Raw genomic sequence first — 24,345 nt, 5'->3', positions numbered from 1 at the left:
TGTTTTGTTTTGGAGTAATGACAGTTTATTGTAACACATGAAGCAACACATCCTAAGTGATCTTTCAAGTTAGTTTTCCAACTCCAGGAAACACTCATATATTTTAACATCACTGTCAAAAATAAAGTCTCTCACAGACATTTGCAAGGTTTAAAATTTAATTGGTAGGTCTAATGTCAGACCTTGCTGGTGCAGAGGTTCGTCACTGTAAACAAAAGCAAGACACTCTGTACGGTTCTCACTTGCAAGCAAGGGAAGTCCGGCAAGATGTTCAGCCAATTTCAAACTGACTCCCCTTGCAGGCTCTTTTATTGACTACCGTGGGTTACACAAACACGGTCAAACTGGTTTCAACTGGTTACACAATGTAAAACCCATGTAGTGTGCCATAAAAGCTAAGGCACTGTGTGTGTGTGCATGCATGTGCGAGCAAGTGTGTGTGTGTCTCTCTATATGTGACTTCCTGCCACACAATATAAGCTTACAACCGTTTAACCACATTTCCTAGTTATCCATAGGTCATCTCCCCACACCCGTATATGGGTTAACTTTAATGGTTCACCATATACAAGCATAGGCGAACCCCTAAATGGAGAAGAGGGAACATTCTTTACCAGATAAGGAAACCAGAACCTTTAGATGGAATGTGGCTGCAATTAAACATTATAGCATCCAACATGTGGGGGAGGGAAATATCTGAACATGCAGTTTAAGTACAACAATGACAACTATTATCAAAGTCAACCTAACATTAATGACAGTAGAGGAAATAAAACGAGGTTCACCACATGTCAACAAGATGATTATAGTATTTGGAAAAGATTGAGCAAGTATTGTTTTGCAGGTTGGAAATACAGCTCTAGGCAACAGTTTTGCAAGTATATAATGCCTAACCACTTATCAATCATCCCTGCATTCGACAGCAACTGCTTATTTGTGTTATATACATATTTGCTTCCATATATATCCATATAACTAGAACATGTTTTAACATGGTGATGCTCTGAATTTTACTTAGATTGGAAATATGAATATAAATTTTAATCTTACAGTATGTGTGTGTCTGTATGTGTATGGGATTAAAAACTCAAAGCTTCTCAGCATGATAAACAGGATGCGAGCCTTTAATGTTGTGAAAACACAATCTAGTCTGCTAATGAAATTGTGTTCACACCTAGTTTGGTTTCGCCTCTGGAGGCGGCCATGAGAACTGACCACATCTGAGGTGAAGTAACATTTAGCGTGGGAGATCAGTGTGGGTACAGAGTCTATTTAAAAGCCAAGGACTGTCTTGGAGATAGACTGCAGGAGCTTGATTTTATTCATTATTGTGCTGTTTACTGTCATACTCTAGTGTGCGAGCTCTAACTATCAAGGGAAAATTACACTCTGAACTGCAAGATGAAAGTCTTTCTTCTCATGATTTTATACTTGGTCACTTGCTCTGTTGCTGTAAGTACAAAAATGTCTAAATAGTTTTATTTGATATTGTCAATTTTTATCCCTTATCAAAACACTTTCTGTTAATATTTAAAACAAATACATTATTTATGTTTTTGTAGAGGCGCCATCATTCATGCAGCAGTGGGTCTGACAGTAGTGAGGTAAGACATAAATAATGCCATAATTGTTTGTAAAGAACACAGTAATATAAATTTTTTTGAATGCTTTTGCAGAGTGGCCAACACCCCTGGATTAGACCTTCATTCAATATCTGTACTCTGTTTCCGATTCTATGTGTGCAACCACCTATTCAGCCATCAACGTCAACCACAACACAGACTTCCAGGACCACAATCATGTCTACCACTACAGCCCCGAGGGGAGATAATAGGTGAATAGCATTGATCTGAAAAAAAAAAAGTAGCTGATACTACTTTGGTTTTAACTTTCCAACATAAGCAGCACAAAGCTGCACAATAATAGGGAAACTGATGCTGTGAGAATTATGTCTGTTTTTTACATTTTGTTACCTTGAAGCCAGAAATGAACCAAATTTTATTGGCATTCAAAAATATTGCATACTGTGTTTGCATATTTTCACATTTCAGTATTGCAGCATCCTTCAACCTCCCTTTACAATGTTATATATGTTTTGTTGATCCTACTTATTTGAATGTTTTGTTTAATTAAAAAAAAACTTATATAACCAGTGAGGTTATATGTTGCACTGTGATTTGAAACATTTAAAATTTAGAGAGGCATTCAGTCAGCAAGGTAATGATGAGTTTTGTTAGAGACTAGGCTTCCAGACATTAGTGGGAGGGATGCTGACGACATGCATGCGTAATATCCAGTCAGCGGGTACACACAACACCAACCCTAGATCAACACAGCTTAAGTGTGGGATGATTGCTGAGCTGTTAATGCATGGCTCTGTGCTTCATGAGTTAGTACTGCTTTATTTCTTCTTCACACACCCTCTTCAGCAATACTTTCACTGATTGCACAGCACTGCTTGCTCCGCTGATTTGACAAAAATAAGAAATTAAGATTGTCATTAGCATACACCCTTTTAACACAGCTAGTATGGTCTCTTACTTTCTCTTTGATGTGATGTGTGCATGAATGTGCATTATAAATGTAATCTCCTGTTTTGTGGATGTCTGCCTAATTTGCAAACTTGGTTAATTTTGTAAACCAGCTGGCAACCAACTTTTAAAGTATGCACTGAATTATATGTATTTTTCATAATTGTTGTATTTGATGCTTTGATGATTTTTTTTCAGAATAAATTATAATTTGAAAAGAGAACCTTGTTGTGGCATACTGCACTTTTTAATCTATCTATCTATCTATTGATCTATCTATTGATCTATGTATCTATCGATCTATCTACATAGTTAGACAGATACTGCTATTACTAATAACAATTTATTATTATTATTTGGATCCTGTACCCAAATTGCCACTTGTCAGTAATTTTTATGTATGCTGTTTTAGCGTATGATGTTGCAAACAAAATGTTGTGTCAGTTTAAAATGATGGAAAGATATTACTTTATCAAATGTAAAAAAAAATACGTATTATCTGTGTTTCCTTTATTTTGTTATTTGTTATTGAGTGTTTGATTAAAGAAGGTTGATTCAAGGTGATCGACAATGGAATTTCTTTTTAAACAGAACAACTAAAAGTCAAGCTGGACAGAATTTATACATAATATAATTACTTGCTCTTCAATTTTCTCTCACATTTCAAATACATTTAGTGCTAAGTTAAGCATTTGAGCTCACCTTCAAATTAATTTTAATATTTGAATCAACATATATGTCATTAATGTGTAGTTTGTCATTTTTTATGTCTTACATTAACTTATCAAGTGTTCATTTTTCTATCTGTTGCAGCTTCAGTTATTTTTCATGTCTGCTTTTTAAGATTCTTTTTTTGCACATCACACATTCTTGGTTTAACCATACTGCAATTACAACAGCGAGACACTGACACATCAGCCACATCAGCCACACCCGTAGGTGCCCGTAGTAGCAGGAAAACCACAAGGCCTCAACTCTCATGCGTTTGTTTAATTATTTCAAGAGACATTACACCATCATAATTGAAGAAAAACATGCCGTTTAGGACACTTATTAGATTTTCTTTGGTTTCCACCTCCCTGCTTCATTCAGCAGATGATTAGGTTGAATTTATCTTTCTTCAGTCTGCCATGTGATTGGCTGATCCAGTTTGTGAGCAGTGCATAAGTTGAAGGACCCCTCCATACAGTTTCAATGAATTTACTCCTGAGTGCTCCACGGAGATAGTCCTTAAAGCACCCACTGATCCAGTGGAACTGATTAAAAACCATATCGATTTTTTTCTCTTTTTGGAAATGATTATCATAACGCTGCTGTTATGCTTTACCATAGAAGTCTCTGCAGTACCAGTAAGTAGACTCATAGAATATGGTTTAAAATACAATACTTGATATAATTATATAATTTTATGTTTATTCATTTAATACTGGTTGTCATTTAATTAACATTTGACATTCTATGAACTCTGTGACTCTGTGATAATTTTACCATCTTCTTTCTTTCTTTCTTTCTTTCTTTCTTTCTTTCTTTCTTTCTTTCTTTCTTTTTCAGGTCAATTCAAATGTCCGTCATCCCCTGCTGTTACAAGGAGGGGAAACAGCAACTCAAGGTGCTCAGCACGTTGTAGCCGCAAACCAGAAACCCGAATCTCCTACGCCAGCCTCTGTTTCTCCCAGTGTCCAGCCACAGGCAGGAGGTCTACAGCAGCCTGATCCACAGCCCATTCCTTCACTGCAACAGTACCCCTGGTATCCACAAGGGGGCATGCCCATGCAGCCACACTTCTATGGACCCCACCAGCTGACACTGCCACAGCAGCCTCTAGTAGGAGGAGGCGGGGGGAGCTAAGAAAACAGAATATTAACTCTTATTTGAAATTATTTTCTCCCTTTAAAAATGTGTATTGCTGCTCTTTTCAGATTTTCCCACCTTATGGATACTTACCGCTGTTCTCCTCACCCTATGGGAATCAGCTGGTAAGCTAAGAGATATGCTTGCTGGAAACAGGAAACACCCTAAAACCCTTTCATAAGACACAGTATTATGAAAATAAAGACATTGGTATTTTGGCTTTTGGAGTAAGGAGTTAATATTGGAGTTGTAACTTGTGGTGTTGGTGCAGAAATTGTTGATATGTGTTGTTTTGTTTTATTGTATCTTCTCTCCATCAGTTCAGCCCATATGGTTACCCAATGATTCTGGAATCGGCTCTCCCACAAATTCCAGCAAATCAGCTTCCCAACAGTCCAGTGTTACCTGCAGAAAACGCTGCAGGAGTTGCAGTTGCTCCTTCAATAGATGCAACTCAGGGAATACAGCAGCCACAGCAGCAGCTGCAACAACAGGTGTCTCTGCATATACATAATGCAGAATAAGGCAAAAAAAGAAAAAAAGAGTTACAATTATCTAACCGAATTGTCATCCACAGAATCCCCAGATTGTATACATGCTACAGCAACCAGTGGTAAATATATAACACCCTCTGCAGACTTAGATGATTAATGCTTTTTGCAATTTCACAATTTTCTTTCTGAGAACATTTTACTTGACATATGTTGTAATTCCTTACCAGAGCTCTCCTCTTGGCAGTCTTAGCTCTGAGGAACTTCAGGTAACACAGCCAAGATTTTTTTCTTCTTCCAGCTTGTTCGAACAGTCTGTTTAGTGAACTCAGTGATCCCACTAACACTGCCCCTCCCTTGCCTCTTTACAGTATCTTATCTCTGTTTACTGTTTCAGATGGCTGCTACAATGGGCCAAATGGGGGTGTACATGCCTAATGTGCTTACAAACCAGCCTGCGGGAGCTGTTCAGCCCGAGAGCCAGGCCGCAGGACTCACACACCCAGAACAACAAGGCGTTCAGCCAGCTGTGGGGACCTCAGCTGCTGGAGCTCAACCGATAAAGGCACTGCCGTGCTCTGGATCACAGCCAAATGCTAGCGGGTTCTCTGCAGGTTTAGCTGGGTCGGATGCTGCCACTGCCCAAACACCTGCTGAACCCCAGCTTCAGCCCATGCAGGAAACCCTTGTCTGAGACTGTTGTCACCAGTGGAGATAACCCACAACATACAGAGAAAACAAAAAGCATTATTGATGGGTACTAACAACTATTCAGTGGAGCTTCTCAAGGATATTACTAACCGTTGCTATTTAATTTCATTTATTATTATTTTACTTAAAAAAAAAAATAAAATAAAATAAATGTCAAATAAAAAAGGAAAACAAATAAGGCTGGGCCTGAACTGTTTTGTCTTTCCATGTTACTGTCTTTCATAACCTTCAATTAAATACATTTTAAAACCATAATGTAAGAGAGTGTGCACAGTATTTATCTAATCATCATCCTGAAGCATATTTATCCCAGATTATAGATTGTCATCACACCTCTGACGTATCCACGCAGGCTCAGATACAATGTGCAGTGAATGTCCCTAAAACTGTTGTAAATTTAAAGTTCTACCCAATACATTGAAAAAGACATTCAGTTTTACAAGTATACATGATCATTTGTAGGTTTTAACAGGCCTCGAAATACTGCTGTTGGTAAAGCATTTATCCTCTAAACATCATCGGGTATAAAGCATCATATTTTCTATTAGGACAAACACACAGGAGTAAGTAAGGAAGCACTCTTTTGAATTCCAACTCCTACTCCCGAATAACCCTGTTGCCCTTTTTGAGTTTGAGATGTTGCAAGGGGGCACCTGATAAGACACATTGCAGAGGAATGTGATAGATGTGCTTTTCAAGCCAAAAAATGTATTAAGAGATTTCCCAGAGATGCAGCTGCCAGGTTTGTAATCATACAAAAGAAAAAATGTTTGGCTTACCATCAATACCTGTCAAAAGTTTGTTCGCCCTTTGTTTCTCTCAGCAAATAAATAGGCGATCTCACTCTCCTCTAATCACACCTCTCTTCAACAATCCTCCAGTGCTCACGTGCAGCCAGGGAAGAAAGGTAATGTAGATCCTGCTAATATCACATGAAACTGCAAAAGACATTTTAAATTTGAATGCTTTTTTAAAAGACGTGCACTAAAAACTACCAGATGTAATAACTCAAAATTCTCTTTCTGTCACAGGAAGTTTCAAATGAAATTTATCGTGCTTGCTGCCTGCATCCTTGGGATGGCCATCTCTGCTCCTGTAAGAAAAATACTTACATTTCTGCAAAAATATCTATTTTCCCTTTCTTTTTCTTTCACATGTAACAATTAACATACAACATTCATCTTCAGTATTTTAGAGAAATATCACCTACAGAGCTTTAATACTCACCTTTGGGTTTTTTTTAGCAGATGGAATTTTTTGGTCATTGTTATCTGTTTATGGTGTCTGTTTTTGTCTTTAGCATTAATCAGTAAAACAACATTCAATAATTGTCTGAACATGTTACACTGACCTGCATTACACTGAATTTTATTCTCTTCTTTACAGCTGCAGATATTTGAGGAGTTTGACATCCATTACGCTCCACCTCAGGTACAATAACAAGCAGCTTGGATCAGCTGGTGGATATCATGACACCCACACACATTAACCACAGTAAAAGCCCGATTTTCAAACTCTGCATGGTTGTCTGTTATCATTTGTTCACCACTGATGTCTTCATAGCTGAACTGCTTTTCTCCAACACGGCTGACTTTTCTCATAAGATTGTGTCCCTGTTAAGTATTAATATATGATTAATACTGTATTTCAGGCGGCCCAGGTTATCCCTGCTGGAGTCCCACTTGACAATCTGGAAGTTGTAAGAGTTCAATCATTGTTTTGCACCTTTTCAGAACTTTTCTGTGCATCTGGTGATTATTTCTTTACTTTGTTGTTTTAATGCTTCCAGTTGCTCCCTGTTGATGCCCAAAGACACCCTCTTGGAGGACCTGTGAGTAGCACAGTTCATATATATATATATATATTTACCTATTGAGAGTGTAGTTTGCAGACTTTGATCCAAAGAATGGAAATGGAATTGAAACCTAAATGCTATCTGATAAAAAGAGTTAATTCTACAGACTTTGGCGTTTTAATCAGAGAAGAACCACAAATCAGAAGTATTACAGATTCCAGTGCAATTATGAGCTTCTAAGTCTGTTTTCTTTGAAAGGTCCACGGCTTTATCAAGCACGAGATTCCAAATCCGAATGGCATAGGTACCAAGGAGGTGGTAGGTGTCTGCAGAACATATTTTCTCTGGCAAAGGTTTTACAGATATTTTATTGAATTCACAATTTATTTTACTTTTTGTAGTTCTACCCCTTCGGCTTCAACCTGCCTAATCCAGCTGCAGCTGACCCAGCTGCTCCAGTTGCCCCAGCTGCTCCCGCTGCCCCAGCTGCCCCAGCTGCCCCTGTTGCTCTTGCTGATCCTGCCATTCCTGTGGAACCTCTGAATCCTGTCGTCGTTGCACCTCCCCCAGTAAGAAAGACTATCGCATTTAAATCTATTTAACAAACAATAAGCCTCTGTCATGATTTGATGCTGGCAATATGCAGTTTAGTGCAGTAATAGCTTCAATAGACTTTGACAGGCAATAAAGTGGAGTTGGATTGAACTGAAATTTGTTATGAGGGCAGCCGGTTCATTCCAATAAAAAGTATCACGTCAGACAAACCTCCCAACTATTTCTGCTGAGTTGTGGAAAAAACAGTGACTCATAAATGCACATGTAGGAGACTATCATCAGTCCTGATTGGCTCACCCAAGTCCTCTGTCATTTTAGCGTGGCAAAGATGATGAAGATGAAGATGACTAAAACTACTTAGTCAGCAGGAAAAAAAACACTCTTGGCACACTCAGGTATCAATTCACATATTCATATATAAAGGTTTTAGCAAAGTAGTTCATATAAATAAATATGTAAGGATCACATGTTATTTTTCTAGGGGATTGAGTCTCTCAAACTTTCATTTGCTTTTGTCCCCACTGTAGGTGACCAGAGGTGTAAGACTATCTGCTTACTGTGGTGAAAAATCGCCAGCCAGCAATGCTATTTTCTGTGGTGCTATGCATTTTTTGAAATGGTGCTTTGTTTGGAAAAAGAAGAATAAAGTCAAAAAGCATGACATGCCTCTTATGAAAAAAGAATTGATGGTTTGCAGTTAAATATGACCAAAAGAAAATATCAAAATAAATGTAGCAGCATATTGTTTCCTCTCTACATGCAACATCAAATGTTTCATTTCTGTGCTTCATAATAAATGAAACCGCTCATTCATCTATTGTTTCTGGTTCTTTGCTTCAGATACATTTCAAATAATAAATATCTGATACTCAGTCCATGAATTATATGCAGCATTTTGCAGATTATTACTGACTTGCTTTTTTGACTATCCACAAATAGCTACAGCAGGCAATTATATTTATTATAAATAATAAAGGCTGTTCTCTGATTTCACTACTATGTGCTGCTTCAGTACAAATTTATTTTTAGAGTAAAACAAGCAAACAAACAAACAAAAAAGGATATAGTATATATAGTATATTTATCTATGCTGTATTAACATAAATTTTTAGTTTCAGATATTTGTGCCACCTTATGCAATTGTAGTGAGACTAATGGCAGAATGAGGAGTAAGCAAAGTGAAGGTGTGCTCTGCTCTAGACGGTATAATCAAACAGACGACTCTGCTATTACACAGAAAGTGGATATGACCACTGGTCATTTAGTAAAGCTGAAGACTAGACACCTAAACTCTACCTAGTCATTGGGCAACACCACTCCTATCTCCCGTGACTGGCTCTTTGGTGAGAAAGCAGTGTATAAATATCCAAGTAACTCTGCAGAAGTCACAGTCCAACCTGCTGGCATCATCTCCAACATCAGCATTCATAATTTCTCCTTTTCTGGTGATTTTTAAAATTTCAGACGGTGAGTTGAGCAAAATTTTAACATTAGCTCCTGCATGCCTTTCCAGAAGGAAGCAACCATCCAGTGTGACTGTGGTGGAAGTTTCACAACTTGATTTGTTTGGAATGATTTGTTTTATGTCTGTAGGATAAACATGAAGCTGGCTCTCTTGTGCCTCTGTTTGGCTAGCACAGCCTGTGCTGCACCAGTGAGTGTTAAGTAAAAGCCAACCATTAATTTCATGGAGCTGAAAACTGTCCAATACTTAAAGTTTAACTTCTGTTTATGCCTTTAGTTTCAGTACTTGCCTCATTACACTGGATCCAGGCAACAGATGTCAACTTTACAGGTAATTATGCATACTGCATAGTTTATCTTCTCTATATCTTCTGTGTATATTCTATATACAGGTTCAAAATACTGCAAACACCTACACAAAATATTGCTGTATATTGAAGTCTTCAAAATTTGCATGTATTCAGATGAACAATCCCTTTACGGCTGGTTTTCCACACACTGGACTACCTGGTGGTTACAGTGTGGAACTGGTATGTCAGACTCTTATTTATTACTCAGGGTTATACACGTTTTCAGATCAGCACCATTATTTATTACATTTGGCTCTAACAGTGGCTATGAATCATGATTACAGTACAACATTTATGGTTTTTTTTCTCCAAGATTTATCCCCACAGATTTCCAGGAGGTGCAGGTGTTTCAAACCCAGCACAGGTATGCATACACCAGTTTGAGAGAAGTTTTTCCACTTACAAAAAAAAATCCCCCCCAAAATTTCTTTTGGGGGGTCAACTTCTTTTCGTTGATCCTGATTTTACTTTTGCCTTCTTTCTCTCTGCAGCCCTTTTCATCTTTTGGTCTCATCAAGTACTCCATTCCTCAGCTACCAGGCAGACAGAGTGTTGAAGTAGTAAGTCATTTCTCTTTCCTGTTGCAGATTATGGAAACTTTTGGCCCAGGAAACCTTTCTGCTCATAGAAGTGTTTTAACTGCTTTCTTGAACTTTTTTGTGTCTTGTGTTTTTACAATTCCAGTTCTATGCATATGACTTTGCTCAGCAAAGGGTAAGAATTTTGAACTCTTAGATATTAATTTAAAATTTGAAAATATGAACTTATGTTTGTATATTTCTATATATAATGGGACTAAATACAATATATAATTTTATTACAGATAATCCCAAACATTCCCCCAATGACAAAAGGCCCCATAGTGCCAGAAGTAAGATTTTAGTTATTCTATTTACCCCATGTGTATTTTTGTTGTTTATGTTTAAAAGCATGTTTATTTATTTACCATTATACTTGTTTCCCCACAGGTTCTCCCATTTGAATATCCACCACAAAACATTCCCCAGCAAAATATGAACGTAAGAAATACAGTAGCAAATAATATAATCTCATTATGTTTTGAAGAAGCTAATTATATTGACTGTGTATCTCCATGTTTTGTTAAGTAGGTGTTTTTTTTTCTTTTCTTTTTTTCCAGATTCCGCAATTTGACGCTAATGCTCTTCCATCCCAGGACCCCCCAAAATTGCACCTGCAGGATCAGCCCATACAGACAAGCCAGGTAACCAATCAACAGATCAGTCCTTATAAAGCATCTTTAAAAACAAGGGAACACTGTTTGAAATGTGTATGATTTTAACAATGCTGATATGAAACTGCTCATTTGTCTTTACAGATGCCAGCAAAGGTGTAAACATGTGAACATTCAGAAATCAGCATTGGAAGAAATTGTCAGTGATGTTGTTTCCGAAAGTGCTAACATAAGTTAAAACCCCACCCACAAATGTTATAAATAACACTTCTTTATTAAGAAATTACAACATTATTAAACTAAAGAGTAATAGGATAATCTGCATAAAATAAGACATATTCCTGAAGCACTCTTTTATTCCCCTTGTCATTTCCCCACATTAACAATAACCTGTTATAGAACTGCAGACGCAATGTGATGCTGAATTTTCATCATACTTTAATTACTTCGTTCTAACTTTTCCTTAAATGTCATTTTCTTTGAATAAATAAAGTCTACTTTTTGAAGCAAATTTTGATACTTTTACTCATTATTTAAACACTTGTAGATCTGCTTTGTTTTTGTTTTTTTGATTAAAATATACATGTAGTAAAAATAATGTTATTTTTCCTTTAGGATTTAACTTGTGATTTAACATTACACTACTACAAAGCCAGGTGGATTATCAAGTATCAGTTTGACTTTAACTGTGGTGCCATTCAAAAGTACATTTCATACCTTGCTCTATAAAGACCTTGCCCTAGTTAGTGCCTCAGGTCTTCTGTCAGGTGAGAAAATAAATATCTCACTTGTCACATACAACAGCCTCTACACAGCAAAACTTGGTTCCTTTCCCAAAGACTTCTATAAACCTTGGAATTATTATTTTTTTACTTACAGTCATATCTCTTCAGTACATTTAAATAAATACCAAAGGTTTGGGTATCAGCAGCAACTCTATTTCTATAACTGTGTTGCTAGAAACTTCTAACATAAACATTAAACTTGAAATTGATTATTTGAACTAAACTCTTACATTGAAATTGGTGTTGAAAACAAATCTCAGAATGTATGAACAATGAAGAAAAATGCAACAAGTGATAAGAAAAGCATGATTATAAATGATAAAAGACATAAAAATGTGTCTATTTTAGAGTTTAGATGTATTCCTGAATGGAATAAACCAAATTCATCTATAAATATTATTGCTTGATTTCAGTTTGCTGAGTTTGGTATGTTTAAGACTTAATATTACTTGGCATCACATGAGCTATTTTACCAGAAAATACTCTAGCATTATCAGCCTAAAAATAATATTTTCTGATGAATTAAGTTATGTTTATAAAAAATATAAATATGCAATCTTATATATGTATAATTTATATAAAAATAAATAAATAAAATTTAAATTTGTTCAAAATTAACCGACAAAAAGGTAGAACCTTACCTGATTTCAGCATCGGTGGTATAATTTTTTAGATCTTCAGTCACATTACATTTTCTTGTACTTGTGGACATAAGTGTAGGCAAAGTTAGAGGGAGCCAAAAATGTGCAGAACCGCATGAATGCTGAGAAAACAGCATGCGCCTCCCAGTCTTGCTTCTCACCTCTGGCAATGGCTTTGAGCTTGGAAACTGTGGTCACTTTGACTGAAAACTTGAATCTTCACACGGGTCCCTTTGAAACAGAAGATAATGTTTGCTCTTTGCTTACCTTTAAGTTCCACAATTAAACTGCAGAGCACAGCATTCAAAGAGCAATTTAAGTATAACACCTACACCACAGTAATTCTGCACATGCCTGTGAAGATTATCGAATAGGAGATCAGCCATGGTTAAAATGAGTCAGACTTTTGATCTTTTATAACACAATTCCCAGAGGTTTTGATCACAGCTTGTATAAAAATCCTTGTTTAGTTCTGCAACATAGCACATACATTATAAACACCATCTAAGTGCTTTATGTAAGACACTACTATAGTTTATCACACAGAAGACATGAATTTTCACTGTTGGTGGCAAAATTTCCCCACAGTGAAACGTAATTGTCTTAAGGAAGTAAAAAACATTACAGGAGAGGGAACAATCTCCCTGATCTTGGCTCACCTGGGGACAAAAGCCTGTCCCAACATGACTGAACACTTACCTCTTCAGAGGCACATCAGAAATGCAGACATTGGCCTCTCACGCTATTACTGTCTCTTCTTCAAAAGATTCTTTACTGGAACTGTAATTCAAGCCAAAAAGTCCCCTTTTTAGTGTTTTACAGTTATATATGATGTGAATGGATTCACATTACTGATGCTTTAATGTTCATGTTGGGTTTTATCACTGCAGATGTTTGAGGTTTAGCTCATTTTAAATTCTTTATATACTGGTGCATAGTTTAATCTACAACAATACACCATATTCTATAGGATCATCGTGTTTGTTGTTGTTGTTGTCCTGCAACTGGACCTCTGAAAATACAGGTTTTTTTTTAATGCTGTTCTATATGCTACCTTTGCAATTAGAATCTGAATGCATGATGGTACCGAGCACATTTTGCTTTAACAAGGACAGCTACATAGAATCTCTAGTATTGTATTGCATTGTATGTATTGCCAGCTTTGGTACCTGTAATACACAAAAAACAAAACAAAACAAACATACAGCACCTGAAACACACAAAAAATATACAGATATATGAATCACCAATCCTGTGTCTTTGTTGTTTGATAATGAGACTGGGAAGCTGCAGTGATGCCCCCCCAGATGGCCCCCCAAGTACTGAAACTAAAGGCATAAACAGATGACCAACTAATTAGGGAATACACATTTTCCCCTAGACACTAGTAGTTGCCACACACACCTGTGTCACAGATGTTGCATACCCATTTTGACATCACAACATGTGTTGCACGACACAATCTTTGTGGCTGGACGTGCACTTTTGATTTTTGTAAGCATTGTGCTGGAGCTGCCACAGAAAGGTTAAAAACTCAAGTGTACAATCGTGTACAGAAGCTCAGAAGACACATAGATATACAGACGGAGATGTTGGAACACTTTGAAAACTTGTTTTGTGGATTTTGTGGAAAAAACTTTGCAACAGGCACAGTCTTGGCTTCCTGTTTTAAGTTCTCCTCCTTTATCAGCACTTATGTTTAAGATATTGTCTGAGTGGTGACAACTATCGTTCAGGAGAATACTGCAGCAGCTTTTTTTTTAGCAGGTTTACCTTAAGTGAGCCACACCCAGTTATGAGGTTCACTGCTATGTAGAGGCTTTGTAGAGCTTTGATGCAAGTCACACTTTTAGATTTTTACTAAAAGTAAGTAAAAACCTAAAAAGAAAAAGAAAGAAAAAAAAGCTTTATTTTGTTCTGTTGCTTTTGATGTTGTTCTGTAAGAAATAAAAAGAATTAAAGCATTTGTTTGTCAAAGCAACAATGTAGCCTTCTGAAACAAAGCATAGTTTGAGAGTTAAAAGTTCAGTATTCCTGTTGGAACAGATGATCACATTGTAACCACATTTTTATAACTGCAGTTTTTCTTCAAAGGAGAAAACAGGAATAATCTAACTACATGGCACGATATCAACTGTTAACTTTTAAATGACTAATGAGATTGTTATCTTTTGACAAAGTTGATTAGCTCAGCAGATTTGAGGTCAGAATAGTATAGAGTTCAGCAAATTACAGACCAACTCCTTCATTATCTGATCTGGAACCTGAAAAAATAAACATAAGTGAGCTATAATGTTCAAAATCACTGTGATGAACAGCCACGCCAGTTAAAGCAAACACATTTAGTTAAAACTCAGACACTATAGAAGTGGTGCTTCCCACTGGCACTTACACCCACTGTAAGTTTCAGTAGATGAAAATAATCTTTGGAATACTTATGTGAAATGTGGTGTTCAATTGAGAAAAAATATGTAGTTGTTTAACTTAAGTCACACAATTGTTGTAATACATACAGTGTAAAATACCCCATTGCAGAGGGTATTTTACATGGGGTCAGAATTCTTTCTTAGACTAAAACAGATTATTAGAAAAATGTATGTAAAGGCTAACCAGCCTTTACATACATTTCTACACATTATCTCCTGTATGCATAATGAAACATAATGTCTGTAGTCAGTCAAAAAAACTTTTTTTTAAATACCCCACCCTTTAAAATGCTAAGCTAAAAGAAAGAGCTGAAAAAGTGCAATACTTGAGTAGATGTTCTTATAACCTCTATTCAAGCGAGGAGGATCAACACTGTATTTCATGTTTCTGTAGCTATCACCAGTACTTACATTATTTTTAGTAATAAGATATTGCAGATATTTAAGTTCTTGATTTTCCTTTTCACTGTTTTCAAGTCAAACTAAGTAGGGACTCTCTGTCATATCATTACATGCTTATGTCTACTTCATGGCGTCTCTCTGTTTTTTTTTCAAAGTTTGGTTTTAGGGCAGTAAAGGTGGGCATGTGTGCTAAGCATACTTGTATAGCATGTAATTAACAACAACAGGGGCCTCAACCCTAGATACCTCTTTTTTTTTTTTTTTTACCTTTGACACGTAAGGATAATTCTTCAAACATATAGGTGTGCCTGTTTTACTGGATGGGATTGGCTGCTACGTGATATAGCAGTATATAAATTGCATCCATGAGGGACAAGAAGTAGACTTCTTTCTACTGAGGTTCTTTTTCACAGTTTCTCTGCAGGACAACAAGGTAAGGCGACTTTACAAACAGAAACAATTTCTCATTTCTTTGGGCAACTTTGTTGTCTTCACAAATATTTTTAATATAATTTTTTTAAACTATTTCTCTCTTGATTTTCTTAAAGTCCCCCCCCCCATTCAGAAAAGACAATTAAGAAAAATTGAGATGAAAGTCTGGGTTGTATGTTATATTATACAGGTTTTTCTACTGAAACTGTCAAAATGAAGCAGCTTGTTTTCTTCATGTGCCTCTTGGTCTCTACTCTCGCTGCCCCTGTAAGTCTAATATTGTGTATTATTAAATCTGTCATCTGATACCATTTTAAAACACAGTTATCCACATCTAACTGTTGTTTGCTCACTTCTATTTCTGAAATTGCAGGCTCCAGCGAGCGAAAGCAGTGAGGTAAGATGGCCTTTTCAACTTTTCTGTTTTGAGTGTTGGATCCGTCTGCTATGACATGTAATGCTATGTTTTTGTCATGCCGTCAGTTGGGCACTATGATTGTTGTCTGACAGACAGGATATAATTGGCTTAATTGCACCGCATGTCTGAAGATGTCTGGTATTTATTTGCAGATTGCAGCACATGCTAATGAGGCCCTGAGGTGGATGGAGATGTACAGGCTGTACCAGCAGCAGGTAATGGGGGTTCATTGATAATTGAAGTAAAAAAGAACTTCAGATAGACCTTCCATGAATGCTCATTTATGATTATAAATCTGTTTTAATTCCTATTATTGTTTTTTCTTCTTTTAGGGAGTAGTCCAAAATCCCTTCATTCCCTCTGCTAATTTGCTTGTAAGTTTACTCTTGTTAGCCTCTTACAGGAGCTTAGTATAGTAAGAGTATTTGGCATGATTGCTGAAGTTTGTGTGTTACTTATTTGCAATCTGACATAAAATTATGTTCTTTCAGGCTGTCTCAGCTGGGGCCACTGTGAGCATACACACAGCACTGTGACATTGCATATACACATTTATTTCCTGTTATATATATTATTATTACAACTAATAATATAGACTATATACATTTAATATAGGTGGATGCAGCACCAGCCCAGCCTGCTGACGTCCCTCCTCCAGCTCCCGTCCCTGTTGGAGATGCTTCAGAGGAGGAAACAGAGGTGCTCAGGCATCATAGTTTCATGCTGAACTGTATATTGATTGTTATTGAGAAATTCATGTGTACATTTTCCTCCCTGTTTAGAGAAATATTTACTAATATTTGCTCGTATCTTGTTTATTCACAACAACTACTTCTCTGTCCACAATGGATTGGTTTAAGAATAGCCTAAGTGTAGAGCTAAAAACAAACTGGGTAAAACTTGTAATGCATGTAGAACAAACACATTCCATTGTAGAATAAATTGAGGCTTTTCTCAATTTTCCTCAGAGACCTTAACAAATAAATTTAACTAAATTGACAACGGCGGTAGACGCTACATGCAAACACTGTTAAAACAGAGAGCTAGAACAAGAAAAGGACGCATTCAGGACACACGACACTCTGACAAGCCAAAGAAACACAGACTGTTACACATTTTGCTGGAACATTAGTTCAAACAATAACTTTAAATATGACAGCGTCACAAGCATAAACCGTGAACATGAAGCAGCTAACTTCAATAATTCATCATTTGTTGTCAATATATATATGACATGATTTTTTCCATTTCTTTGGCACAGGATGGTAACCCTGCCACCAAAGCTGCAGGACGCGCCCCGCTGAACTCTGATGAGGTAGAGGAGGCCGAGGAGGTGGATGCAGCTGAGGCCGACCCAGCCATGGTTGAAGCAGAGCCTTCAGCAGAGCCTTCAGCAAACCCTGCAGCGGTAGAGCCAGCTGTAGTTGACGTCCCCATAGATGTTGCTCCAGTTGATGATGCTGCTGCTGTGGATGTACCTCCTGTTGATGTAGTTCCTGTTGACAGTGCCCCAGCAGCCCCTGAGGTGGCCGTTGATCCAGCTGCCCCTGCCACGGCCGATATACTTGCTGCTGCTGATGTCCCAGCTGAGGTTGACGCCCGTGCCACTGATGTCGGTGAGGCTAACATGACAGGAGGGCCAGCAGATCCCGCTGCACTGTAATCTGCCTCTCATCACCAGCAACAATACTCCTCTGTTAGTAAATGGAACAAAAGCTGAAAACAGCTACAGGTGATGTAGTTAAAAGAGACTAAAAAAATTTATTGGGAAAAAAATTAACACTTTGTAAAGAGAATAACCAAAATGTGTTTTCAGACCTAATCTAAAAAGGTTTTTTTTGTTTGTGGTTTTTCTCTTTTTCTGTAGTTCTGTATTTGAAAGTTTATACTCATCAACACATTGTATAAATGGTTGAGGATTATCTTATGTTTTATTGTTTTGCTGTACTGTCCACAGTATTAAACCATTAAAGTGCCAAAAAAATAACATATCAGTATTTTGTGTACACGATCTTTATCTTGTTGTGTGCCACTGTTACCTCAACAGTGTTTCCTTCTAGTCAATGTTCCCCTGAGTTTCATCAGTGACATGAACACATCAAAATCACACAATGTCATCTCCATTTACTTATTTCAACACTAAACCAAAACAAATGAAAGGACATTAAACTCCTGCAAAGATGCTTCAGCTCAAATGCAAACTGTGAAATTTGCTGTCATAAAACTGCAAACACCACATCAGCCAACAGGGAGAGCCACTGAACCACAGGATTTCTACAGTATACTCCTGTACACGTTATTCACCGATAGAGGTTCTGCTTTGATTTCACACGAGACATTATTGTTCTTTTAAGCCTGATCTGGAATCTGTTCTACTGGACATGATCTAATAGGATTAAAGGAGGATATGGAGAAGAGTGCTGACTGAGCAGGAGTAGTGTGTATGTGTGTGTGAGTTAGAGTGTGTGTAAGCGTGTGTGTGTGTGTGCAAGCAGACCAAATCCTCTGTTCCGCAAATGATCAGGAAAATTATAGCTTGTTGCTGAATTTTAAAAACAATGTCAACACATAATGGTTTTCAGTGTTGTGGATCCTGAGTAGGAGGTTAACTGAGGCTTGTCGAAACTTCACTTAAATGTATCTCATCTCCCGCTGGAGTGGACAAGCAGGGAGGATGATTGACTTTGCCTCCACTCTCCTCAGACAAGTCTAATCCCCAAATCCTCATCAGGGTCACTGAGACTCTATGACACAGTTAGATGGACTCAGTACCTACAGGTGTTAGTTGCCTAGCTACATGTTGTTATACATTATTAAATAGCATTCAGTGATTGATGATACAATAAATCTGTGGATACTGTGAGTGTCTAGGTTCCAGGAAAGTACACAACTAAAGGGAAATGGACTTTAAATTACATTAAGGATCGGAAAAGGTAAGTTTAGTCACACGATACTGTAAGTTCTTTTTGTAGCATCATCTATGTGTATGGCTAAATAATTAATTTAAACCTGTAAAACAATGTGCTTACCAGCTGAGACTGACACTACAAATGCAATAGCAACATTGGATATAAATGACACATGATACAGATGAAGACAGTAAAATCTTTTTTTTTAAAATGGATTGATACATATATATTTACACACACACACACACACACACACATATATTACATATGTAAGAATTGTATTTATTTAGTTATTTATTCATTCAGGCATTAATCATTTATATGTTTATTTGTTGTTTCGGTAAACAAGTTTTGACAGCACAACACATTTCTAATTCCATGGGTTGCTGTTTTTCTAATAAAAAGAAAACATCAAATCAAAACTTTCTTAAAATATGCACAGGGATGCCACTAGTAATTATCTCTGTGCTATCACAAGGTGAAATTGTACAACAAGTTCCTCAAGATCAAAGCGATATCTTCTTTTGTCTGACCAACAGTATAATCCTATACTGTTGGTCAGACAAAAGACCTATAATCATAAAAGGTCCTATGATAAATCAAAAAGCAGATATATTTTTCATGTTTTTTTTCTTTTAAAGCTAGGTGATCAAACAACTGCCAAAATACGTCCAGTTTCAGTTTAAAGTATGTGTAAATTTATGCACTGCTAAAAGACCAATTTAGAACCCAACAGTACTTAAATTCTAGTCTGAAGTTGTCATCCTGAAAAATATTTTATTGCTGCAGAGTATACTACAGTTCTGCTGCAATGGCCACTACCACCCAGGCCTTGCTCACCTTGCCACCTTATGTTCCACCTCACTTTACCAGTGACAGTGACGATGACATGTGAGCAAAACTTAAATATAAATACACAAAGAATAATAATGACAAAAAAGCAAAGATTTGTTAGTTAATAAAATGTGCTGTGTTTGTTTCAGAAGTTCACCTCAATCAACGCCTCTTCATATAGGCAACACGAACAATAACAACAACAATGAAGAGTAAGTACAATTTGTGGTCATGAAAAAAGTAAAGGCTTAGATTCCTGTAATCACGTTAAACATGTTGCATTAATCATTTTTTTCAGAGAGAAAAAGAAAAAAAGGAAAAAGGAGAAGAAGGAAAAGAAGGAAAAGAAAGAGTATTGATTTTTATCTCCTCACCTTTTAGGAAATGTTACTATGTTATTAAGGATAACTGGTGCTCAGTAGTCTCTAATTTATTATTGCACATTACAGAAAAAAGGAGAAGGAGAAGAAGGAGGAGGAAGAAAAAGAAAAGGAGAAAGAAAAAGAAAAAGAAAAGGAGAAAGAAAAAGAGAAAGACAAGAGCAAGGACAAAGATAAGTAAGTACATAATTTACAGAAACTTCCAAATAAATTTATGTGTTGTATGATTTTGAGTATTTATTTTACACTTTCATTCTTTCCTCCACAGGCCAGCAGAAATATTTGTCATTAATCCTGCTGGAAATTTGTATTACAACTGGCTGTTTATCATTACGCTACCAGTGATGTATAATTGGACCATGATCATAGCCAGGTGACCTTGATAAATCAGTCATTCTTCCATCACTAAAGGTCAAATATTTACATGATTTGTTTGTTTGTTTTTAATATCCTACTTCATTAAAACTACTTTTAGCTGCAGTTTGCTTTCATGCACAGAAATAGTTTTTTTTTTTTTGTTAAAGGGAGAAGTTGTGTTTTTTAACATTGTATTGTCTTTTTTTCTGTTAGTACAGACTACTGGGTTAATGGGGTGCAACAGTAGCACAACAGGACATAGTGCTGAGATATTCAACATTGTTAATTTACAAACCACCCTCACTGCTGGTGGTCGTCTTCTCTTGCAAACAGGGCTTGCTTTGAGGAGTTGCAGCATGACTACATAATTTACTGGGTTATTCTGGACTACACCTCAGACCTTATCTACCTGGCTGATATGTGCTTCAGGGCCAGAACAGGTGAAAGACTAACCTTACCATTCTGCAGAAATATTTTCAAAATGTGATATAGTTTTCCTTAAAACACTAATTAGACTTACACAGATAAAATGAGTGGCCAGTGATGTCATCGTTTCTCCTGGTCATGTTATATGTAAGTGATGGTGTGGTTCTATCTCTCTACTGCAGCACAGCAATCAACTATCATCCAGCAAGACACAAAATGGAAATTTGTACTGCTGAAGCCTTCAGCTGAATTCATGTTAGAAAACATCCCTTTCTAACATGAATTCCCTTTCTGGATATAATTTTTGTACTCTGATCAACAGGGGGAAAAAAAGACTTGTTGAAACTGCTTTACTATAAGATATCTAGAGCATTATTTACACCACCAACTACAAATCTTAAAGCTGCTAATAATTACAGTTTGAACAGTGATCCTGTGTGCAATTAAAAGGTGATTGTTGCAGTAGAAGGGAACAATTAATTCCATATAGTATTTAAAAACACAATGTCCCTGTAAATGGTAAACACTATGTCTTTCAACTGCAGGTTACCTTGAACAAGGACTACTAGTGAAAGATAAGAAGCTGCTTTTGGATCGATACATCAGCAGCTTTCAGTTTCGTCTCGATGTTCTCTCCATGCTGCCCACTGACATCTTCTACTTCGTCCTTGGCATCGACTACCCAGAGATCCGCATAAACAAGCTTCTGAGGATTGGGCGCATGATGGAGTTCTTTACCAAAACAGAGACTAAAACCAACTACCCCAACATCTTCCGTATTGCAAACCTTATCATGTACATCCTTATTATCATCCACTGGAATGCCTGCTGGTATTTCTCTTTTTCCAAATCTATTGGATTTGGTGCTGATGACTGGGTTTACCCTGCTCTGGATGATCCTGAGGAGCCTGAGTTTGGACAGCCCATGAGGAAGTATGCTTTCAGCCTGTACTGGTCCACACTGACTCTGACAACTATCGGAGAAACCCCACCACCAGCTTTGGACTCAGAATTTCTCTTCCATGTTGTGGACTTTTTAGTTGGAGTCCTAATCTTTGCCACCATTGTGGGAAACATTGCCACCATGATCTCCAACATGAATGCAGCCCAAGCCCAGTTCCAGGCCCGCATTGACAACATTAAGCAGTACATGCAGGTAAATAAACATTGATCAAAAAAGTCTAGATCAAAAGACGTAGTAAAATAATCTAGTATTTAAATATTATTTTAATCCTCTTGCTTTCTTTTCATTTGCAGGTTCGAAAGGTTAGTAAGGACCTAGAGTTGCGAGTCATCAAGTGGTTTGACTATCTGTGGAATAATGGCAAGGCACAGGATGAAAGAGAAGTGCTGAGGTATCTTCCAGACAAGCTAAAAGCAGAAATAGCCATCCAAGTCCACATGGAGACACTAAAGAAAGTTCGGATTTTTGCAGACTGTGAGGCAGGCCTGCTGATTGAGCTGGTGCTCAAACTCCGGCCACAGGTGTTCAGCCCTGGAGATTACATCTGTAAGAAAGGCGACATTGGTCGTGAGATGTATATTATCAAAGATGGAAAACTGGCAGTCGTCGCCGATGATGGTGTGACACAATTTGTTGTACTCGGAAGCGGCAGCTATTTTGGTGAGATTAGTATTCTTAATATTAAAGGTAGCAAAGCGGGTAACAGGCGGACCGCCAACATTCGCAGCATTGGATACTCAGAGCTCTTCTGCCTTTCCAAGGATGACCTGATGGAATCACTGTCAGAGTATCCAGATGCCAAAGGCATGCTTGAGGATAAGGGTCGGCAGATCCTGATGAAAGATGGTCTTATAGACTTGGATCCAGCTAACATCAAACCTGAGCAAAAAGAGCTGGAGGGGAAGGTAAACAAATTGTATGGTACCATGGACCTGATGCAAGTCAAGCTGAAGAAAATCTTACGAAATTACGAAAATGCAGACAAAACTCTAAAACATCGTATTAAAGATCTTGAGCGCCTAACTGGAGAGGAGGTAGAAGAAGATGAGGAAGAAGGAGAAGATAAAAAGGAAGAGAAAGAGGGGGGTGGGGAGAAAAGGGAAGAGGAAAAGGTAGAAGAAGAGAAAAAGGAAGAAGGGGAAAAAGTAGAAGAAGGGGAAAAGGAAGAAGGGAAAAAAGTAGAAGAAGGGGAAAAGCAAGAAGGAGAAAAGATTGAGATGACAAAAGAAGATGAAGAAAAGCAGGAAGAGGAAAAAACAGATGAAGGAGGAGATGAAGAAAGAAAGGATGAAGACACCTAAGAAGAGAAGGAAGAACAGAAAAAATAAACAATAATTTATGTAATGCACCAAGCTCTTTTTTTATGTAGCTACAATAGAATGCTTATCATAATGAAGTGGACTTTGTACTTTAATGATTCAGTAATAATATAAAAGACAACATATGAAACACTATGGACTAAAATACCTACTCTAATTTGTCCTTAAAAGGTGTTGCTATTCTATATGTGTAATAAAATTAACATATTATACAAAATCTTTTCCCATTTTTATATTCTCATTCAATTAAACGTTGGGCAGACAAACACACTATGAGCAGCAATACTCGGGTAGGCTGTAGCACTAAAATACACTTGTTTGGTGCTAAGGGGCTCAAAGTGTCAAATTTTGACCCTACCATCTAAATGTTGGATAAGTAATTGAAATTTTCTTTTTTTCTTCCCCATCCTAAAGCTCTGTTTGAGCTTCATCTTTGGTCATCTTGACCATATCAACATGCCTAAATGTTTTGTGTTTTTGGCACATTGATGGGTGATGAAATATTTGCTTTAACAAGTTGTTCAGCAGCTCTTCCCAAGAGAACAACTGATGAGAGTATCTGTTTGCTTGGGGATGGTAACTGATAAGAATTTAACGATTCCGATTGCATCACTGATTCAATTCCTTATTGATTCTCATTGATTCTCAATGACTCTGCCTTGAGAGTCACCATCATCACAAGCCAACATATCAAAGGTATTACATTGATCCAAATTATTTGTGTGCTGTGTGGTCAAATGTTTGTGCATGTTGGAAGTATTTCCCCTCTTTGCTGTGATTGATGTTGGGGTCATTACTCAAAAAAACATATTACACATTTTTCTGTAATAAAGTACACTTAATTACATACTTAATTACCTCCAGGCAAAAATAATTAGTTACATTTAGTAAATGATTGTCTTGACATGAAAGACATTGTCTTATATTTACCATTTAACAATATAAAACCCATAGGCTACATTCTAATACACCAACACAAATCCCTATCCCGTGGACACACATATGATCTTTCCTTTAGTATTTAGGGATAATAAAAAAAAGACAACAGCACAAACGAAAGATCAATACCACCAAAAAGAAACTTTAAAGTGATCACTAATGTCATATTACTT

At 37.0% G+C, this 24,345-nt stretch overlaps 5 protein-coding genes and 1 long non-coding RNA gene across 7 annotated transcripts; all 6 read left to right on the top strand.

Moving 5' to 3' along the window:
• Positions 1-1,069: 1,069 nt before the first annotated feature.
• Positions 1,070-2,754, top strand: LOC146516949 (uncharacterized). Its single transcript, XR_014874630.1, has 3 exons — positions 1,070-1,452; positions 1,563-1,604; positions 1,677-2,754. It is a non-coding gene; the product is annotated as an uncharacterized LOC146516949 (long non-coding RNA).
• A 972-nt stretch (positions 2,755-3,726) lies between these two features.
• On the top strand, positions 3,727-5,731 carry LOC146516948 (uncharacterized). Its single transcript, XM_085163364.1, has 7 exons — positions 3,727-3,880; positions 4,083-4,355; positions 4,451-4,507; positions 4,703-4,876; positions 4,960-4,995; positions 5,104-5,142; positions 5,271-5,731. The coding sequence occupies exons 1-7, from the start codon at positions 3,827-3,829 to the stop codon at positions 5,565-5,567; spliced, it is 930 nt and encodes a 309-aa protein (XP_085019490.1). The 5' UTR covers positions 3,727-3,826; the 3' UTR covers positions 5,568-5,731.
• A 652-nt stretch (positions 5,732-6,383) lies between these two features.
• On the top strand, positions 6,384-8,747 carry scpp7 (secretory calcium-binding phosphoprotein 7). Of its 2 annotated transcripts, XM_085163368.1 has the most exons (9): positions 6,386-6,496; positions 6,620-6,679; positions 6,971-7,015; positions 7,236-7,283; positions 7,374-7,415; positions 7,638-7,697; positions 7,781-7,948; positions 8,253-8,329; positions 8,462-8,576. In XM_085163368.1, the coding sequence occupies exons 2-8, from the start codon at positions 6,626-6,628 to the stop codon at positions 8,283-8,285; spliced, it is 450 nt and encodes a 149-aa protein (XP_085019494.1). In that variant the 5' UTR covers positions 6,386-6,496; positions 6,620-6,625; the 3' UTR covers positions 8,286-8,329; positions 8,462-8,576. The 2 variants fall into 2 exon arrangements, with proteins under 2 accessions (XP_085019492.1, XP_085019494.1); XM_085163366.1 differs by lacking the exon at positions 8,253-8,329 and having other exon boundaries at positions 6,384-6,496; positions 8,462-8,747.
• A 529-nt stretch (positions 8,748-9,276) lies between these two features.
• On the top strand, positions 9,277-11,451 carry scpp5 (secretory calcium-binding phosphoprotein 5). Its single transcript, XM_085163369.1, has 11 exons — positions 9,277-9,401; positions 9,528-9,588; positions 9,676-9,729; positions 9,863-9,928; positions 10,062-10,112; positions 10,240-10,308; positions 10,433-10,462; positions 10,572-10,619; positions 10,717-10,767; positions 10,887-10,970; positions 11,085-11,451. Exons 2-11 carry the CDS (start codon positions 9,535-9,537, stop codon positions 11,100-11,102), a joined length of 525 nt encoding a protein of 174 aa, XP_085019495.1. The 5' UTR covers positions 9,277-9,401; positions 9,528-9,534; the 3' UTR covers positions 11,103-11,451.
• A 3,623-nt stretch (positions 11,452-15,074) lies between these two features.
• Positions 15,075-18,409, top strand: enam (enamelin). Its single transcript, XM_085163365.1, has 8 exons — positions 15,075-15,627; positions 15,817-15,893; positions 16,000-16,023; positions 16,197-16,259; positions 16,377-16,418; positions 16,536-16,556; positions 16,660-16,743; positions 17,306-18,409. The coding sequence occupies exons 2-8, from the start codon at positions 15,840-15,842 to the stop codon at positions 17,705-17,707; spliced, it is 690 nt and encodes a 229-aa protein (XP_085019491.1). The 5' UTR covers positions 15,075-15,627; positions 15,817-15,839; the 3' UTR covers positions 17,708-18,409.
• A 388-nt stretch (positions 18,410-18,797) lies between these two features.
• cnga1a (cyclic nucleotide gated channel subunit alpha 1a) lies at positions 18,798-23,450 on the top strand. The gene is made up of 9 exons (XM_085163363.1): positions 18,798-18,977; positions 19,743-19,844; positions 19,937-19,999; positions 20,086-20,139; positions 20,237-20,344; positions 20,436-20,540; positions 20,858-20,964; positions 21,496-22,106; positions 22,208-23,450. The coding sequence occupies exons 2-9, from the start codon at positions 19,765-19,767 to the stop codon at positions 23,213-23,215; spliced, it is 2,136 nt and encodes a 711-aa protein (XP_085019489.1). The 5' UTR covers positions 18,798-18,977; positions 19,743-19,764; the 3' UTR covers positions 23,216-23,450.
• The last annotated feature ends 895 nt before the right edge of the window (positions 23,451-24,345 follow it).

The sequence above is a fragment of the Neolamprologus multifasciatus genome, chromosome 6 (genome assembly GCF_963576455.1).
Source record: "Neolamprologus multifasciatus chromosome 6, fNeoMul1.2, whole genome shotgun sequence".
Lineage (NCBI taxonomy): Eukaryota > Metazoa > Chordata > Actinopteri > Cichliformes > Cichlidae > Neolamprologus > Neolamprologus multifasciatus.
Note: the sequence above shows the minus strand (reverse complement) of the source record. Positions and strands in the feature narration are given on the sequence as shown.

Bases quoted from the DNA above. Each gene is read 5' to 3' on its own strand.
- scpp5 (XM_085163369.1), top strand. From the start codon at position 9,535: ATGAAGCTGGCTCTCTTGTGCCTCTGTTTGGCTAGCACAGCCTGTGCT. The intron at 9,929-10,061 runs GTATGTCAGACT...TTTTTCTCCAAG, and splicing joins GTGGTTACAGTGTGGAACTG to ATTTATCCCCACAGATTTCC. The intron at 10,113-10,239 runs GTATGCATACAC...TTCTCTCTGCAG, and splicing joins GTGTTTCAAACCCAGCACAG to CCCTTTTCATCTTTTGGTCT.
- LOC146516948 (XM_085163364.1), top strand. From the start codon at position 3,827: ATGATTATCATAACGCTGCTGTTATGCTTTACCATAGAAGTCTCTGCA. The intron at 4,877-4,959 runs GTGTCTCTGCAT...TGTCATCCACAG, and splicing joins AGCAGCAGCTGCAACAACAG to AATCCCCAGATTGTATACAT. The intron at 4,996-5,103 runs GTAAATATATAA...ATTCCTTACCAG, and splicing joins ACATGCTACAGCAACCAGTG to AGCTCTCCTCTTGGCAGTCT.
- cnga1a (XM_085163363.1), top strand. From the start codon at position 19,765: ATGGCCACTACCACCCAGGCCTTGCTCACCTTGCCACCTTATGTTCCA. The intron at 19,845-19,936 runs GTGAGCAAAACT...TGTTTGTTTCAG, and splicing joins AGTGACAGTGACGATGACAT to AAGTTCACCTCAATCAACGC. The intron at 20,140-20,236 runs GTATTGATTTTT...TGCACATTACAG, and splicing joins GAAAAGAAGGAAAAGAAAGA to AAAAAAGGAGAAGGAGAAGA.
- scpp7 (XM_085163366.1), top strand. From the start codon at position 6,626: ATGAAATTTATCGTGCTTGCTGCCTGCATCCTTGGGATGGCCATCTCT. The intron at 7,698-7,780 runs GTAGGTGTCTGC...TACTTTTTGTAG, and splicing joins GCATAGGTACCAAGGAGGTG to TTCTACCCCTTCGGCTTCAA. The intron at 7,949-8,461 runs GTAAGAAAGACT...TCCCCACTGTAG, and splicing joins TCGTCGTTGCACCTCCCCCA to GTGACCAGAGGTGTAAGACT.
- enam (XM_085163365.1), top strand. From the start codon at position 15,840: ATGAAGCAGCTTGTTTTCTTCATGTGCCTCTTGGTCTCTACTCTCGCT. The intron at 16,024-16,196 runs GTAAGATGGCCT...ATTTATTTGCAG, and splicing joins CAGCGAGCGAAAGCAGTGAG to ATTGCAGCACATGCTAATGA. The intron at 16,260-16,376 runs GTAATGGGGGTT...TTCTTCTTTTAG, and splicing joins ACAGGCTGTACCAGCAGCAG to GGAGTAGTCCAAAATCCCTT.